This window comes from Ciconia boyciana, chromosome 1, assembly GCF_034638445.1.
Source record: "Ciconia boyciana chromosome 1, ASM3463844v1, whole genome shotgun sequence".
NCBI lineage: Eukaryota > Metazoa > Chordata > Aves > Ciconiiformes > Ciconiidae > Ciconia > Ciconia boyciana.
The window spans coordinates 126,539,539-126,555,019 of NC_132934.1; the positions used below are offsets into that span (position 1 = coordinate 126,539,539).

Below are 15,481 nucleotides of genomic sequence, written 5' to 3' on the forward strand. Positions count from 1 at the left end.
TTTTTTATGATGGTTTAAATCAGGATCTTGCACTTACGAGGCTGAATTTGGATCACTCTTAATATTTGTTAGGGTTAGTGTAAAATCCATGTTTTACTTAGCTTTACTGATTTCATTTGTTAAAAAAGGGATATCTTATCTTAAATAACAAAAGAAGTAGATTTCCTATTAAATTTCTTAAACATATTGCTGTCCTGGGGCTTGGTTAGGTTAGATAACATTGTATAAAGTCACCCCGCTTTTATAATAGGATGTGCTGTCATGTGTTTTTTACTATTACAGTGTGGCTGTCTGACTTTAAGAATCTAAATAATTAAATAAATGAATAAACAAACAAACAAATAAATATGAACTTGCATGTTATTTTTAAGCTTGAATTTACAAAATTAGATTTTTATTTCAAAATCTATAGAGAAAACATGCAGGAAGCTGTCTTTGAATTTGTTATATATTTATAATAAATTATAGATTAAAACATTTATCTGTCCCTTGTCAGTTATAAATACCCATGAATAGCAGGGAGAAGGATGCCAAATCAATCCACTGTGTGGTCCAGTGTATACGTCGTCATTTAAAATCCCGGTGCATAGTGAGATCACCTCTCTGAGATGTGCAGGGTACACTGGGGCACAGCTGAAGTCGAACAGAGTTGAGCTAGGGGATACTGAGGCAATAGGAGCCAAGAGGGAAATGCCAGTGAAACACCTCGAAGCACACAAGGGGTTTTCTTCTATGAAGGAGACACAGATGACAGCCCAGCTGAAGTGCCTCTACACCCATGCACACAGCATGGGCAACAAGCAGGAGGAGCTGGAAGCCATTGTACATCAGGAAAACTATGATATGGTTGCCATCACGGAAACGTGGTGGGATGACTCGCACAACTGGAGTGCGGTGATGGATGGCTATAAACTCTTCAGGAGGGATAGGCGAGGCAGGAGAGGTGGTGGGGTAGCCCGATACGTTAGGGAGTGTCTGGATAGTTTAGAGCTTGATGATGGTGACGATAGGGTGCAATGTCTATGGGTAAGAATCAGGGGGAAGGCCAACAAGGCAGATATTGTGGTGGGAGTCTGTTACAGACCACCCAACCAGGATGAGGAGACTGACGAACTATTCTATAAGCAGCTGGGAGAAGCATCACGATCGCTTGCCCTTGTTCTTGTGGGGGACTTCAACCTACTGGATGTCTGCTGGAAATACAATACAGCAGAGAAGAAACAGTCTAGGAGGTTCCTGGAGCATGTGGCAGATAACTTCCTGACACAGCTGGTGAGTGAGCCAGCTAGGGAAGGTGCCCCGCTGGACCTCTTGTTCACGAACAGAGAAGGACTTGTGAGCCATGTGATGGTTGGAGGCCGTCTTGGGCAGAGTGATCACGAAATGATAGAGTTTCTGATACATAGAGAAGCGGCAAGGGGGGTCAGCAAAACTGCCACCTTAGACTTCCGGAGGGTGGACTTTGGCCTGTTTAGGAGAGTGGTTGACAGAGTCCCCTGGGAGGCCGCCCTAAAGGGCAAAGGAGTCGAAGAAGGCTGGACATTCTTTAAGGAGGAAGTCCTAAAGGCACAAGAGCGGGCTGTCCCCAGGTGCCGAAAGACGAGCCGGCAGGGAAGAAGACCGGCCTGGCTGACTAGAGAGCTCTGGCTCAAACTCAGGAAAAAGAGGAGCGTCTATGACCTCTGGAAGAAGGGGCAGGCAACTCAGGAGGACTACAAAGGTGTAGCAAGGCTGTGCAGGGAGAAAATTAGAAGGGCCAAAGCTGAGCTAGAGCTCAATCTGGCTGCTGCTGTAAAAGACAACAAAAAATACTTCTTCAAATACATTAGCAGCAAAAGGAGAGCTAAGGAGAATCTCCAGCCCCTAGTAGACGGGGGAGGGAACACAGTGACAAAGGATGAGGAAAAGGCTGAGGTACTTAATGCCTTCTTTGCCTCAGTCTTTAATAGCAGGGCCAATTGTTCTCTGGGTACCCAGCCCCCTGAGTTGGAAGATAGAGATGGGGACCAGAATGGAGCCCCCATAATCCAGGGGGAAATGGTTAGTGACCTGCTGCACCACTTAGACACTCACAAGTCTATGGGGCCTGATGAGATCCACCCAAGGGTACTGAAGGAACTGGCAGATGTGCTCACCAAGCCCCTTTCCATCATTTACCAGCAGTCCTGGCTAACTGGGGAGGTCCCAGACGACTGGAGATTAGCAAATGTGACGCCCATCTACACGGAGGGCCGGAAGGAGGACCCGGGGAACTCCAGGCCTGTCAGCCTGACCTCGGTACCGGGAAAAATTATGGAGCAGATCATCTTGAGTGCTATCACACGGCATGTAGAGGATAAGCAAGGGATCAAGCCCAGCCAGCATGGGTTCATGAAAGGCAGGTCCTGCTTGACTAACCTGATCTCCTTCTACGACAAGGTGACCCGCCTAGTGGATGAGGGAAAGGCTGTGGATGTTGTCTATCTAGACTTCAGTAAAGCCTTCGACACAGTTTCCCACAGCATTCTCCTGGAGAAACTGGCTGCTCGTGGCTTGGACGGGTGTACTCTTCGCTGGGTGAAGAACTGGCTGGATGGCCAGGCCCAAAGAGTGGTGGTGAATGGAGTTTACTCCATTTGGCGGCCGGTCACAAGCGATGTTCCCCAGGGCTCAGTTTTGGGGCCAGTCCTGTTTAATATCTTTATCGATGATCTAGACGAAGGGATCGAGTGCACCCTCAGTAAGTTTGCAGATGACACCAATTTGGCCATCGTACCCCTGTACTCGGCACTGGTGAGGCCGCACCTCGAATACTGTGTTCAGTTTTGGGCCCCTTGCTACAAGAGAGACATTGAGGTGCTGGAGCGTGTCCAGAGAAGGGCAACAAAGCTGGTGAAGGGTCTGGAGCAGAAGTCTGATGAGGAGCGGCTGAGGGAACTGGGGTTGTTTAGCCTGGAGAAAAGGAGGCTGAGGGGAGACCTTATCGCTCTCTACAACTACCTGAAAGGAGGTTGTAGAGAGGTGGGTGTTGGTCTCTTCTCCCAGGTAACAAGGGATAGGACAAGAGGAAGTGGCCTCAAGTTGCGCCAGGGGAGGTTTAGACTGGATATTAGGAAATTTTACTTAACTGAAAGGGTGGTCAAGCATTGGAACAGGCTGCCCAGGGAAGTGGTTGAGTCGCCATCCCTGGAAGTATTTAAAAGACGTTTGGATTAAGTGCTTAGGGGCATGGTGTAGTGGTGGTCTTGGTAGTGTTAGGTTTATGGTTGGACTCGATAATCTTAAAGGTCTTTTCCAACCTATACGATTCTGTGATCATTTAAGTACCTTAGAGACTTTACCAAAATGCACGTGACTTGAAGTGAAATAGTGTGTCTTGAAGAATAGAAGAATTTATTTCAAATACTTAAGTTACAAAGTTGCATTTAGTTATAAACTTTTCTAAATTATTTAGAGAAATATTTACTGTTGAGGTGTGGTAGTACAAAATCCAAAACATTACTGTTTTACATTCCAAATAGAAGTTATGAAACATCTTTTAAACCTAATGATGTGTTACACTACATAGGAGTTATTCAAATGTTTGAGTTGCAGATTATAAAATGTAGTCTTTGTAATTGTTAATATTCTATGCAGTAACTAAGGTCTCCGCATTTAAGAATATATATAAATGAAATATAAAAATAAGGTAAAAAAAAAAATCTCTTGTTAATGCTCTATTAACTTTACTGTCTAGAAGGGTTAAATATAGGACTTTATAAAGCAATGAGCCTCTCATTTCCTTTACTATTGAAAAAGCAAACTTCCAAGTGATGAACTTCTTGTGCTTTTCCAGACAAGATTCTCAGTTTACTTTTTTTTTAATTTATAAAAATACAATTTATTAAGTGGACAAAGAAGGGAAAAGAGGAATAATTCATTACAATCACAGCATGTTACATTTAAAATAATATTCCTAACAGGTAAAATTTTCAAATTTAGATGGTGAAATACTAATGTCTCTGAGGCCAGAAATCTGCAGTTGCACTGAAAAATAAATAACAACAACAGAAATAAAACCAGTAACATTTTAATTGGAAAAACTGAAATGAGATAACATTTCAACAGTGTTGTATTTCAGGAAATGAAAGCAATTAAGGCCTGAACCTTCTTTAGGATTCGGTAGTGTCACCCTCGCGTTAACGCACACTTCTGTTGAAATCAGTGGAGCCCTATGCAGAAGTTGGGTTTCCTGTATTTCTCCAGGTCTAAGCAAGGAAACAAAAAAAGGGATTTGTTGGCTTTATTTGACATTTGTTGAATTGATGTTGGGGAATTTTTATTATACCCCTTGAGTCAAATTAAACACATATTTGTGCTTAAATATAAAGATTTAATGAACAAAGGCATTGGGCAGAGACCTACCGCCATGAGTAGTTCTACAAGGAGTCTGCAAAGATGCAACATGAGCCAATTCCTTGTACACACTTGCACCCGCAGCAATCCTGTGAGCATCAGGCATCTTTAAACCGATGTTTGGTTCATCCCCCAGCACCAGCTCTGTCTACCAAAAGTGGCTTCTGAGCACTTGCGTTCCACAATCCATTGCTACAAGATGCTGCTGCATCATTTCTTATCTCTTCAGCAAGGGAAACTTTGCTTCCTTACAGGGAGTTGTTCTGTCTTTGGCATTTCTGCTTCCAGCCAGTTAGGCCATCTTGCCCTCTGTAGCAGATTGTTCCTTGGTCCTGAATTACTATTGATAAGCAGTTACAATTTGAATTTCCTCTTCACTGCACAGAATTCCTTTCCAGATGGTATTAGATACAGAGCTAAAATTTAGAGTAGAGTTGAAACCATGAATTCTGACTCTGGCATAATGACTAGTAGTGTATCCAAGGTTTCCAGTAAAGCACTGGAAACATAAACAGACTTTCCAAAGCCATAGGCTAGAACCTTAATTTACTAGATAATTCCCTTTTTTAGGATATATGAGCTGCTGATATATTTTCTAATTAAGCTAATAAACATAAAATGTTTGCCTAAAAGTGTATATCACCAACAAAAAAATTCTAGTATTCTATAACATACAAGTACATACAGGAATTACAATTAATGTTAAAAAAATAATCTAAGTTTAAATGTCTTATTTTTATTGTTCCTAAATGTTAATGTTGTGTTAAAGGTATTTTGACCTCTAGGTAGGCAGATAAAAGTTAATAGATTCAGTTAGCTCTCAGGATGATACCTAGATAAGGTAATTGAGTTATAATGAATAAAGCAGAATGCTTACCTCTTTTTTAAAAAGAGGAGACTGTCGAGCTAGAAAGAAGGTAGAAAGAGCTAGAAAAAAAAATTGGGCCTTAAAAAAAAGGTTGAGGTAAGAGGAGATCTAGTATCTGAAGTGTGTTCTGATAAGGGGCAAGGAAAGACTGTTACTTTTGCAAATCAGTTTCTGTAAGAAGCAGCAGTCTAAAGACATGTCCACAAGGTCTATGAATGTAAGTGCTAGAGTGAGGACAATGCATCTGAACTGAATTTGGTTTGCAGATATTTAGATGTATTTCTATAGAGTAGTTTTTGGGGGAAAAATTGGAAAGACTGAAAGAAAGGCAAGTGAGAGCATCAGAGGAATGCAAGGCCTTGCCACTTCATGATGTACCAGGGAACAATTCTTCTTTGCCTATCCCCATAGAATACTGAAATGATAAAGAGAAGAATTGGGACTGAATTTCCCAAAAGGCGTTATTGGGCAGGAGTACTTTTGACTGGCAAAATATAATTGTATTTTTTTTTAACATGGAATCTTTCTTATATGAGTACTGAAGAGATATACAGGTTAATTGAAGGGAGCATGTTCTGGCTCTGCTATAATTATGACTACTAACTTAAGTGGAAGAGGTGGTATTTAACATTATTGGTCGGTAGATAGTTCCAAAATGTGTTTTGTTTTTTTTTTTCTTGAAAACATTTGCTTTTCCAGTATTTATTCATAAAAAGGGAGAAGCTATCTATTACTAATAGAAATATCCAGCTTTAGTGTATTGCTTTCATTTTTATTTTTTCCTTTTAGTTCTGAAAATAACATATTAAATTGTAAAAATGGTGCACTGCCTGAAGATCCAAATGAAGAGAACAACTTAAATTGCTGTAAGTACCTCTGTACAATACCTCTTGTGTCACTACAGTAGAAATTAGAGTATCTACATGAGAAAGATTTTGAGATCTAAAGTAATTATTATTTATAGGTATGCTCAGTAACTCATTTATAGGATAGTTTGTCTTCCGATATGTTTAATTTAGTGAAATGATCTCTAAGGCTGCACTGTAGTCCTAATGACTTTAGCATTAAAAAAAAAAAAAGGAAATCTATTTTTCTTCTTTTAAGGGCCCATGGGTTGGCTTCATGGAATTCTGATGTGGAGCCTTTGCAGTTTGCCTAATTTATTTTTGAAAATACTCATCAGTAGAGATTGTGCATTTCTTGCTCTTATTTCCTATTAAATGTCAGTCAACTGTTCTGTCAAAACATATGAATCTAGAACTACAGCCTTTTCTGAGACTGATGAAAGTCCACTTGAGCAAAATTTGTATGATGACCTTATGAAATTAATTTTGTGTCCTTGGAAAATATTGTTGTGTTTCTGTGAAGTCATATGGAAAGCAGTTTTGTAATCTGAATAATCTAGCCCTTCTACATATATTTATTATTTCATATTCAATTCTGAGATGTGATTAACAACCAACTAATGCACAGTTCATAAAAATAAAAAGTATGTACCTTAAGTAACGAAGTGAGGTATGTCTATTGTACCAATCTGTGAATAGCTTAGGAAGGTTTTTATGGCTTCAGTCAGCTTGGAGCCACAGAGACATTTTTGATGGCATTTCAGGTCTTTGTAAACAAAATTATGTTTTCATTTCTTATAGAAGTGCACTTCTGCTTTGGGAATAATTCCCCATCATTCTCTCTATAACATGGTGAACAAAACATAAATAAGAGTGTTCCGCACATGTTTTACACTCTGACCTGAGAGAATATTTACTATTAAGGGTCAAGAGTCCTAAGTGGAGAGTAATAGGAATTAGGATTTATCTTTTTTTTGTCTTGGAGTATCCATAATAAAAAGGAAGAAAACTGTAAAAAAAAAAAATCTATTTTTTTTAATAAATGTTACTTCTTTGGCAATTGTTTTAATTTCACAGGATCCAGAGAGAGAGTGAGGAGGGAGGGCTCTCACAAGACTAAATTAGTCTGCTCCACAGTTTGACATACTTTGAATGGGGAACACTTGAACAGGAGACAAGTTTGGGAGTTAGTGTCTTATTTAATCAAAAACCAGTCCCTGTTAGGGCTGCCTTATCCTATTTGATGGAAGGATAAAAATAGGACTTGAGTCATCTTGGGGGTTTTGGGGTTTTTTTTTTGGTCATTGTTTATGTAGGCTTTGGAAACATCAAATTCATATCAAACTTAACTGTTGGTTAAAGTGTGAATATTGGGAAATTCCTATACTGATTGGAAAATAATGTGTACTATGGAGAGAAAAGGTGGGTGGTGGTTACATCTTTCTTCAGCTTGGTTCTTGGTGGTTTTGGGGGGTGAATCAGTTTTATTTAATTGGCCAGAGTTTGGCAGAGTTTTCTTACGTGACATTCCCTCATTTCTGTTGCCTGTATTTTCACTTCTGTTCTTAAGTCTGTTGAACTTCCTAGAAGGTTAGCCAGCCAAGGTTGAATGAAAGTCCGGTTCTAAAGTATTCTGTATTATCAAAATATGCTCAGCAGATGAAAAACATGCAGCGAGAAAGTGGTCAGACACTGCTAGATTCAACTCTAAGATTCTTAGTGTCTTATGAAGAAAGCACTTTGTCAGCATAATACTTTTATGAAAGTGTCGCAGAGAAAGCAAGCTTGCCAGTATTTAGTTTTTGTCCATTCAGGAGGATTTCAGGCTATAACATAACATAGTAACTGCCACTGAGAGCAAGATTGTTTGTTTAAATAGTAGTAAACTGTACTCTTCCTGGCAGGAGGAGTACCTCCTTAAAGAGTTTTTTTGATGGTGAGAACTGTCTGTTTCCCCTGGTTTTGTTTCAGTGCACAGAATAAGAACACAAGTAGTTAGCAAAATGTATTTAAATAATACTGCATCCAATATTGCAGCACATTTACACAAGTGTAACCATAAATACTGATTACTGATTACAAATGTGCCTTAAACACTGATTACTACAGCAGGCTGTATACAGTATCCTTATATTTAAACTCAGGCAGCTACATTATTTTACAACCCGTGCTGTTGTATCTAAACAACCATTTAAACTTATTTTAACAGCTGACCAATCCAGCCTCCTGCATGAGTTCTTCAGTCCAATGGAAAAACTGTTCTTGGAAGGGAGAGGTTCTGCAGGCTTAGATATTCACTTTCTTCCCTTTAATCTGGAAAAACGTTACTGCACTGTCATTCTGGTTAATGAACTGGTAAGAATAGAAAGTACGTTCTGTGAGTGGTTTTCATGTGATAGCCTAGTCAGTTAAGAATCAGGATATGTTTGCCAATTGTGTGAATAGGGTAAATGAATATACAAACTGGTTATGTATATATTTTAAGGTAATGTTTTTGCATGCATATGCAATGATAAAGATGTGATCTATGCGCTAACTTTTGGAAATGAAAACCTTTTCTCTTTCATTTTTTTGGTTAAAATACAATATTACTATAATTCTTGGACGAAAATGTTGCTTAAGAAGTTGGTCAGAGTTTTACATAAGATGACAGGCTTCAGCTAAGAAATTTAAACCAAAATTTACTACCCTTTTATCTCTGCATAATTAGAATTATATGAAATGCTGCAAGTTACTTTTCACTGTAAAATCATTACAAATAAATGTAATACTGAAAGGAATGTTACTTTGGTGGCTTTTCTAGGCAACTCAGCCTCAAAACAGATATGGAATTTAAATAATTTGTCTTGATGTGGGATCAAGAATAATGCTTTTGGATAAGACATAGGCAGGAAAAGGATAAAGTCTTTACTGTACTGTACTTCTCCCTGTATTTAACACTGTATCTAGGATATGCTGTCAAAGTAGAATAATTATTATTTTCCTTGCTCTGTCTCTTTTTTAATTTTTCTGCCAATCCAAATTCCATTCAGTCCTTGTCACCAATGCAGGTAAAACTTTTGAATAGATTGTACATGAATACTGACTCCATTACCTTTCAGTTTCTCCTGACTCATGTAGCCTGGGTTTTGCCATATATACTTAATTGAAATTGATTTCATCAAATTACCAAGACCTGGTTTTGACCAACTTTCAGAGCTTAACATTTGCACTCCAGCTTCTTTGGTGTCCCTGTAATCCTTTATCTCAGTGCTCACAATCTTCTTATTTCTGTGTCTTTAGTCCATCTTTTCACCTCTTTAACCTCTCTGCTGTGTTTTGTCTCTAGCTGTCAATGTTTTTCAACACTCTAATAATCTTTTATGTGTGGTTGATCTCAAGGTTTGCATTCTGCTTCTTACTTTCATAATATGACCTCTGTGTTTCAGCTTTCCCTCTGTTCAATTACATGCATCTGCCATTCTCTCTGCCACTTCTTCATGATTTGTAACAATACATCCAAAACTAAATGACTTATTCTTTTTCTCCTGTACATTCTCAGCTTCCATATTTTTCATTACTGTAGAACAAGAGACTCCTGCTAGTGTTTACTGTTTGTATGTTTGATGTTTGGTTTTATTGTTTAACCAGGACTTTGGCTATGCCACCTGGCCAATTTAATTTTAAGGAGCAATTCCTTGCTTTTAAAGGAAAATAAGACTAATGCAATGATGCCCAAGCCTATCTATCTGACCCTGTTCAATATTTGAAACTACTGGCCATTTTTTAAGAAAGCAAGCCATATGGCTGGGAGTCTTAAAGAGTGTACAGTTCACTTGAGTTTTTTGAAAATTAGCAGAGAGATAGAAAATGGATAGTCTGTCAAAGCTACAGTGAGACAGCGAGCTCATGCCTTATTGACACCAGAGAATCACCCACAAAGAGGCTGTATGAATGTTCCTATGTCAGAGGATAGCAATCTTTGTGGAGGAGATATTATTAGGAAAGAAATAGACATCAAAATGTGAAACCTCAGTAAACCTTTCTAAAGAGCTATGGTGTACACATCTTGAATATTGTGTGCAGTCCTAGTCACCCCAGCAAACAATATAATAGGGATGGGGGGGGGAAGAGAGAGAAAAGCAAGGATGATCAGAAGGATGTAACAGTTTCTTTATAGAAACAGATACTTTAAAAAAATTAACTTCCTGTAATTAAAAAAGAGATTGTTAAGGGCCATGATGGGTACATAAGATTACGAATAGTTTGCAGAACATTAATGGAGCAACTGTGGCAGCATATACAAACTGAACCAAATGAAGTAATTTTTCATACACAATGTTTAACTTATGTAACTCAGCTGTCATAGGACACTTTGGATACTAAAACTGTTAACTAATTCAAAAGAAATTAGACAAACTCATGAAGGTTAGGTTCATCGGTTTTATTCAATGAAATATTTAGATGCAGTCTCTAGACAAGGAAGACCCTAACCTACTGGTTTCTGGGAGCAGATCTGAGAAGGATCTTCTTTTACTTGCTATGATTTTATACTCTTTCTTTAAACCTCTTCTATTGGCATTCCCCCTGTTTGTTTCTTTATTAGAAGCAGAAGTATATACCCTGGCTGAGAAGAGGAGACTCATGCTACACTAGGTATAGAGCCTGAAAACTAAATAATTTAATGAAGAGAAGGGAAATGGAGACATGTTAATGGGAGGAAAGCAAATCTAAGAGATGTGGTCAGAGCTATGGGACAGTTATACTTCAGGGGAAAGGGAAAAGAACATTTCTGACAGCCCCAGTGGTGCCTCCAATGGTAATGTAGAAACACCTAAATTTCGACACTTAGCTACCAGTCACTGTTCTTAACAAAGAACTAGTTGACCTTATCATAGTAGGAAGCATTAATGCCTCAGAGAAGCCACTGTTATGTCCTGTATGATAACTTTCTGGCACACCTGGTCCTTTCAGCTTAGCTGAGTAGGTGGGATGGATTTAAAGGCTGCTGAGAGTGCAAAATTTTTGATATGTAGCACCTCAGGTTAGAAAAATTAAGTCCCATCCACATAATTGTATCATTTGAAAGAAAATGTGGTAAATGTCCTAGGGAAAGATAAACTGCAAGATAGCTAGCATGATTTTAGAACTGTACAGTAATGGCACAGGAAGAAATTGGCTTGCTTAAATATTGTGTATATGGCTGCAATATTTCAATCATACCATTATCTAATTGACTAACAATTGTAGCTACCATGCTGTATGACAATCAAATGGCTTCATACAATGATGAGACTTGTCTCATTCAAATATGGACTTGTGCTGTATATAATCTAATAAATAATTTAATTTAGCTTTTCTGGAATTTCTTCCTACCTACCTTTCCTACCCTTTTTGACAAATGGACCAAAATAGTAATCAGAGGAAGACTGCTTCTTCATTACAATCAATGAAGAAGGTATTGAGATTCAAATCACTAGTTAGACTTGAATCTGACGAGGAATCCTATCTGTAATTGCATCAACTATATATCTGTAATAAAAGCAAGAAGATACATTGATTCAAGTTTGTTGGCCTACTCAAGTATGTTGCTTAAATTGTTTTGAAATAATCTGTATGTTAACTTTGAAATGATAGCACAAGTTGTTTATAACATTTCTCATGGATTTGTTTCAATATTTCTTTGTTTTTTCAGAAAAATTGAAACTGACTTTCTTCAAATTTTTAGCATAGATCTTTTCAGAGAAGAGATTATATACTGGTTAACATAACTGGGTTGCTTTTTCTCTATATCTTTGTTTCTGAGAGCTAATTTAAATGTGAACCCATGATTTCAATGATAATAATATATTAAGTCATAGTTTAAGAGAGTCAGTCCAGAATTTCACAGCTAAATGTCTACTATAAAAGTAAATGGTTTATTAAGAGAACACTTTACTATCTGTTGTTCTTAATTACTGACTTGCGTGGAGAACTGCAAATTCCTAGTACCTATACATTGTTTTGAAATATCAATTAGCAATGGGATTAGATAAATAGCAAACAGTAGTTCAACAGCTATTTTATTAACTATTTTTGTTAACAGTAAACCCTACAAAATGTTGATGCTGTCCTGTTTGCAACTGATGGAAAATGGAAATATAAAACATTAAAACTGTGGGGATACTAGCTAAACTCTCAAAATACAGTAAAATACCCATTCTGTTCCAAAGCATCAGGAAAAGCCTCAGCAGCATGAAAACAGGATTTGCATTCTGTGGAGATCAAAAGCAAAAATTCTTCAAAGCAAAGAGGGAAATGGGGAAGTTTGTTCCTACCTATAAGCATATTGATGTCAGCAATAACAAGAAAAATATTTGATAGTAGAATGGCATCATAGAAACCAGTACCTTCATGAAATCAGTTGTATATGCTGTGAGCTTGTTAATGGTCCTTATGGAGCCAAAACACTGTGTCAAACAGGAATAATTCCTGTTTAAATTGGTTCCCAGGAGTGGCTATTAGTTTTTGTGTGGGAAACCAATTTTGCTGTAGGTTTCTTTAATCCTTCTCAAGGAAGATTTGTCTGAACTCTTGAATCAGGGAAGGGGAGAAAATGCCATAAAAGTTGAATAGCTTTCCTTCTGCTGGGTCAGAAACATAATTGCAATGTTTTCAGCCTTAACATAAATATCTGACAAAACTATGAATAAGGTAAAATAAAAAACAGGCTTGTCTTATGTTATTGCCCAATATTAAAGGGAAAACATTGCATTGGTTGGCAGATGGACTAAATTATATAAATAAATTATTTCCTTCATCCCTGGAATGAAGAATACAAGACAGAATATGCATTTTTAGGGCAGAATTTTACAGAATGTGGTTTATGGAAATAAAGAGATGACCTTCTGTAGAAATTATATCAGTTGTTGCAGCAGCATTTGATCCTTTACCTTGCAATCAGTAGAAGCTAAAGTTGTCCCAAAAAAGTTTGTGGTTAAAAAAAAAAAGTTGTTATCAAAGCAATAGTAATATATCTATTAAATCTCCTGCCTGGTTCAGATAGATATATAGGTACCTAATTTAGATATCTTTTAGTTTTGGGGTGTTCTCATTGTGGCTTTTATAATTTGGAGTGCTTTTAGTGAGTTTTCTTTTTTTAAAAAATACTTTTCTGTCTTTCATTTGCACCTTATTTTTTTGTTCAACCTATGATTCAAAGTGTTATTTCTCTGCTAATTAATTTATCCTTTCCTCTGTGACAGTTTACTATCTTCCTTTGTTCTACGTCATGTTTATGTGTACTTTCAAGCTTCTATAGGTTTTCCATTATTTTTGATGAAATAATTAAGATTTGTTAACTTTATTTCTTCTTGATGGAGAATTTGTACATGATGCTAACCTGCCTTGACTTCTGCTCTTTTTTGCTTTCTAGAGAAATGTTACTGGCTCAAAATAACTGTAAACATTTTTTTAAAAGGTTTTTAACAGTGAAGAGCAATGAAGTAAGCTCATGTATATGTTTAAGTTATATGTGACTATAACACAAAATTAGAATTCACTTTATTGCTGTATTTATGAATCAGGGTATCCTCATTCAGTTAAATTACATAAGGAGTTGGAAAGGATTCAACTTGTTCAAATTTCTTTGCTTTTCAAATTTAATATTTCCAATTAAAGGTACTTTATTATCATAGCAGGGTTTGAAATGATAATTTTCTTTTATTTAAATATAGATTTAAAATAATGGCTCTCCTGAATATGTAAATTATTTCACAAGTCAGATCTTAAGTACTACTAGGATATCTTTGTTTTTAGTTTTAATATTTTAGCTTCTGTTCTGCACGAGTTGCTTTCTGAATTGTGTGCATGTATATGTTCTTGTGTTTCAGATTGGAGAATTCGTATACCTGATAGAGGGAATAGGTGATATACCTTTGCCTTCAGTATTGCTTCCAATGGATAGTCCAAATGTTTTGCATGTTAGCAGTACATTAGAAGGTAAAGTGAATAGAAGGGAGAAGAATAAAATAGAGCAAATCATTCTGCTTTGCAAATATTCTTTAGTTCCCATGCATTTTTGTTAAAATTAATTAAATACATCTCGTAAAAGCAGTTTTTTATAGTGAAGTGTAAGAAAGATATTGCAGTGTAACTATCAGTTATTTATTTTAATGTTGTCCAGTCCATTCTCTTCAGAGCAGCAGCTGGTTGTTAGCTGTCTTCTTCAACTTTCTTGTACTGTTTTCAACATAGTCTACGTAAATATTTTTTCATAATTTCTCTTCTTTTCTGCTTCAGAATATAGGTTGTAGCCAGATGAACCAGCACAAGTCATCTTTACCTAGAATTTTTCTAGTTTTAAAACACGAGTTTTGTATACAGTGTTGTCATTTGACAGGCAAGCCAATACTTTTGTCTTCAAACAGCCAGTGATAAACTGCTGTCAGTCCTATTTCAGAAACAGTGTAGCTATTATTTGAAATAATTGCTGGTGGCTTCTTTTGGAGGGGATGCAACATCATCTAGAGGGATAAAACAGTGTCTGTGTTGTGTAGCTACCAGAAAGACTTCTTTAACCTTTCATTACCATCATAATAGTAGAAACACTAAAGTCTGTGGTTTTTTATTAACTATCAAATGCAACTTTTGGTTTGGATTTCAGTCTGTGTTAAATTTATTTTCCCATTATGATTAAAAATAAAAAGGTATTACTGGAGTAAATAGCATGTACTAAAGTAATAGCATGTAACTAAACATCAAAGGAATTTTGTATTCTGGTTTTGCTTTGGAGTTTAGGGATTTTAAATACTCTATGCAGTTATACTAGCAGCTGACAAATGTGGGGTTTTTGCTTTTTTTTTTTATTTATCAGGTCCAAGTGCAGTAAAGCCAGTTTTATATTTGAAATGTGGTTTTGCTCAGACTCTTGAAGAAAATCTGAGGATTCCATTGATCAATGAGTCAAGAGAGAGGGCTCTGGCCATTGCTGCACAACAGCAGATGTCAACTATTGAATATGAAAGAAGAAAGATCACAGGGACTCTGCAGAGCAGTAGTGTTCGAGTTGCAACTGCATTGTTAGGGCTGTCCAGGGTAGAGGTGAGAAACACAGTAAACTGTTACTGCAATTATTTAGTTGTTCTTGATTTCTAGGACTGAATTTTTTAAATTTCAGGAAATAGTGTGAAGTTATGTTTTTTTCACACATTCTGTAATCTGACAGTTACTAATCCCAGTTCCCCTCAAACACTGCAATATTTTACATGTTCATTCTGAAGCTGCTTCCTCACTCCATGCTCACTTCCTCACTTCCTCACATTCCTCACTTCCTCACTCCAGGAAGAAGTGCTTCCTTTAAGAAATCTTGTCTGCAGTTAAAAAGAGCATTAACGTTGTACTTCAGTTAGCTTCTGAAAAATACCCACTTATTAGA

At 37.0% G+C, this 15,481-nt stretch overlaps 1 protein-coding gene across 1 annotated transcript in view; it reads left to right on the forward strand.

Annotated features, from left to right (window-relative positions):
* The window catches only part of CFAP47 (cilia and flagella associated protein 47), a 354,495-nt gene that overhangs the window by 136,978 nt on the left and 202,036 nt on the right, over window positions 1–15,481 (forward strand). Inside the window, exons 41-44 of the mRNA XM_072852476.1 lie at window positions 6,032–6,108; window positions 8,297–8,442; window positions 13,938–14,046; window positions 14,921–15,147. Coding sequence (XP_072708577.1) covers window positions 6,032–6,108; window positions 8,297–8,442; window positions 13,938–14,046; window positions 14,921–15,147 — 559 coding nt within the window. The remainder of the gene's footprint in view (window positions 1–6,031; window positions 6,109–8,296; window positions 8,443–13,937; window positions 14,047–14,920; window positions 15,148–15,481) is intronic.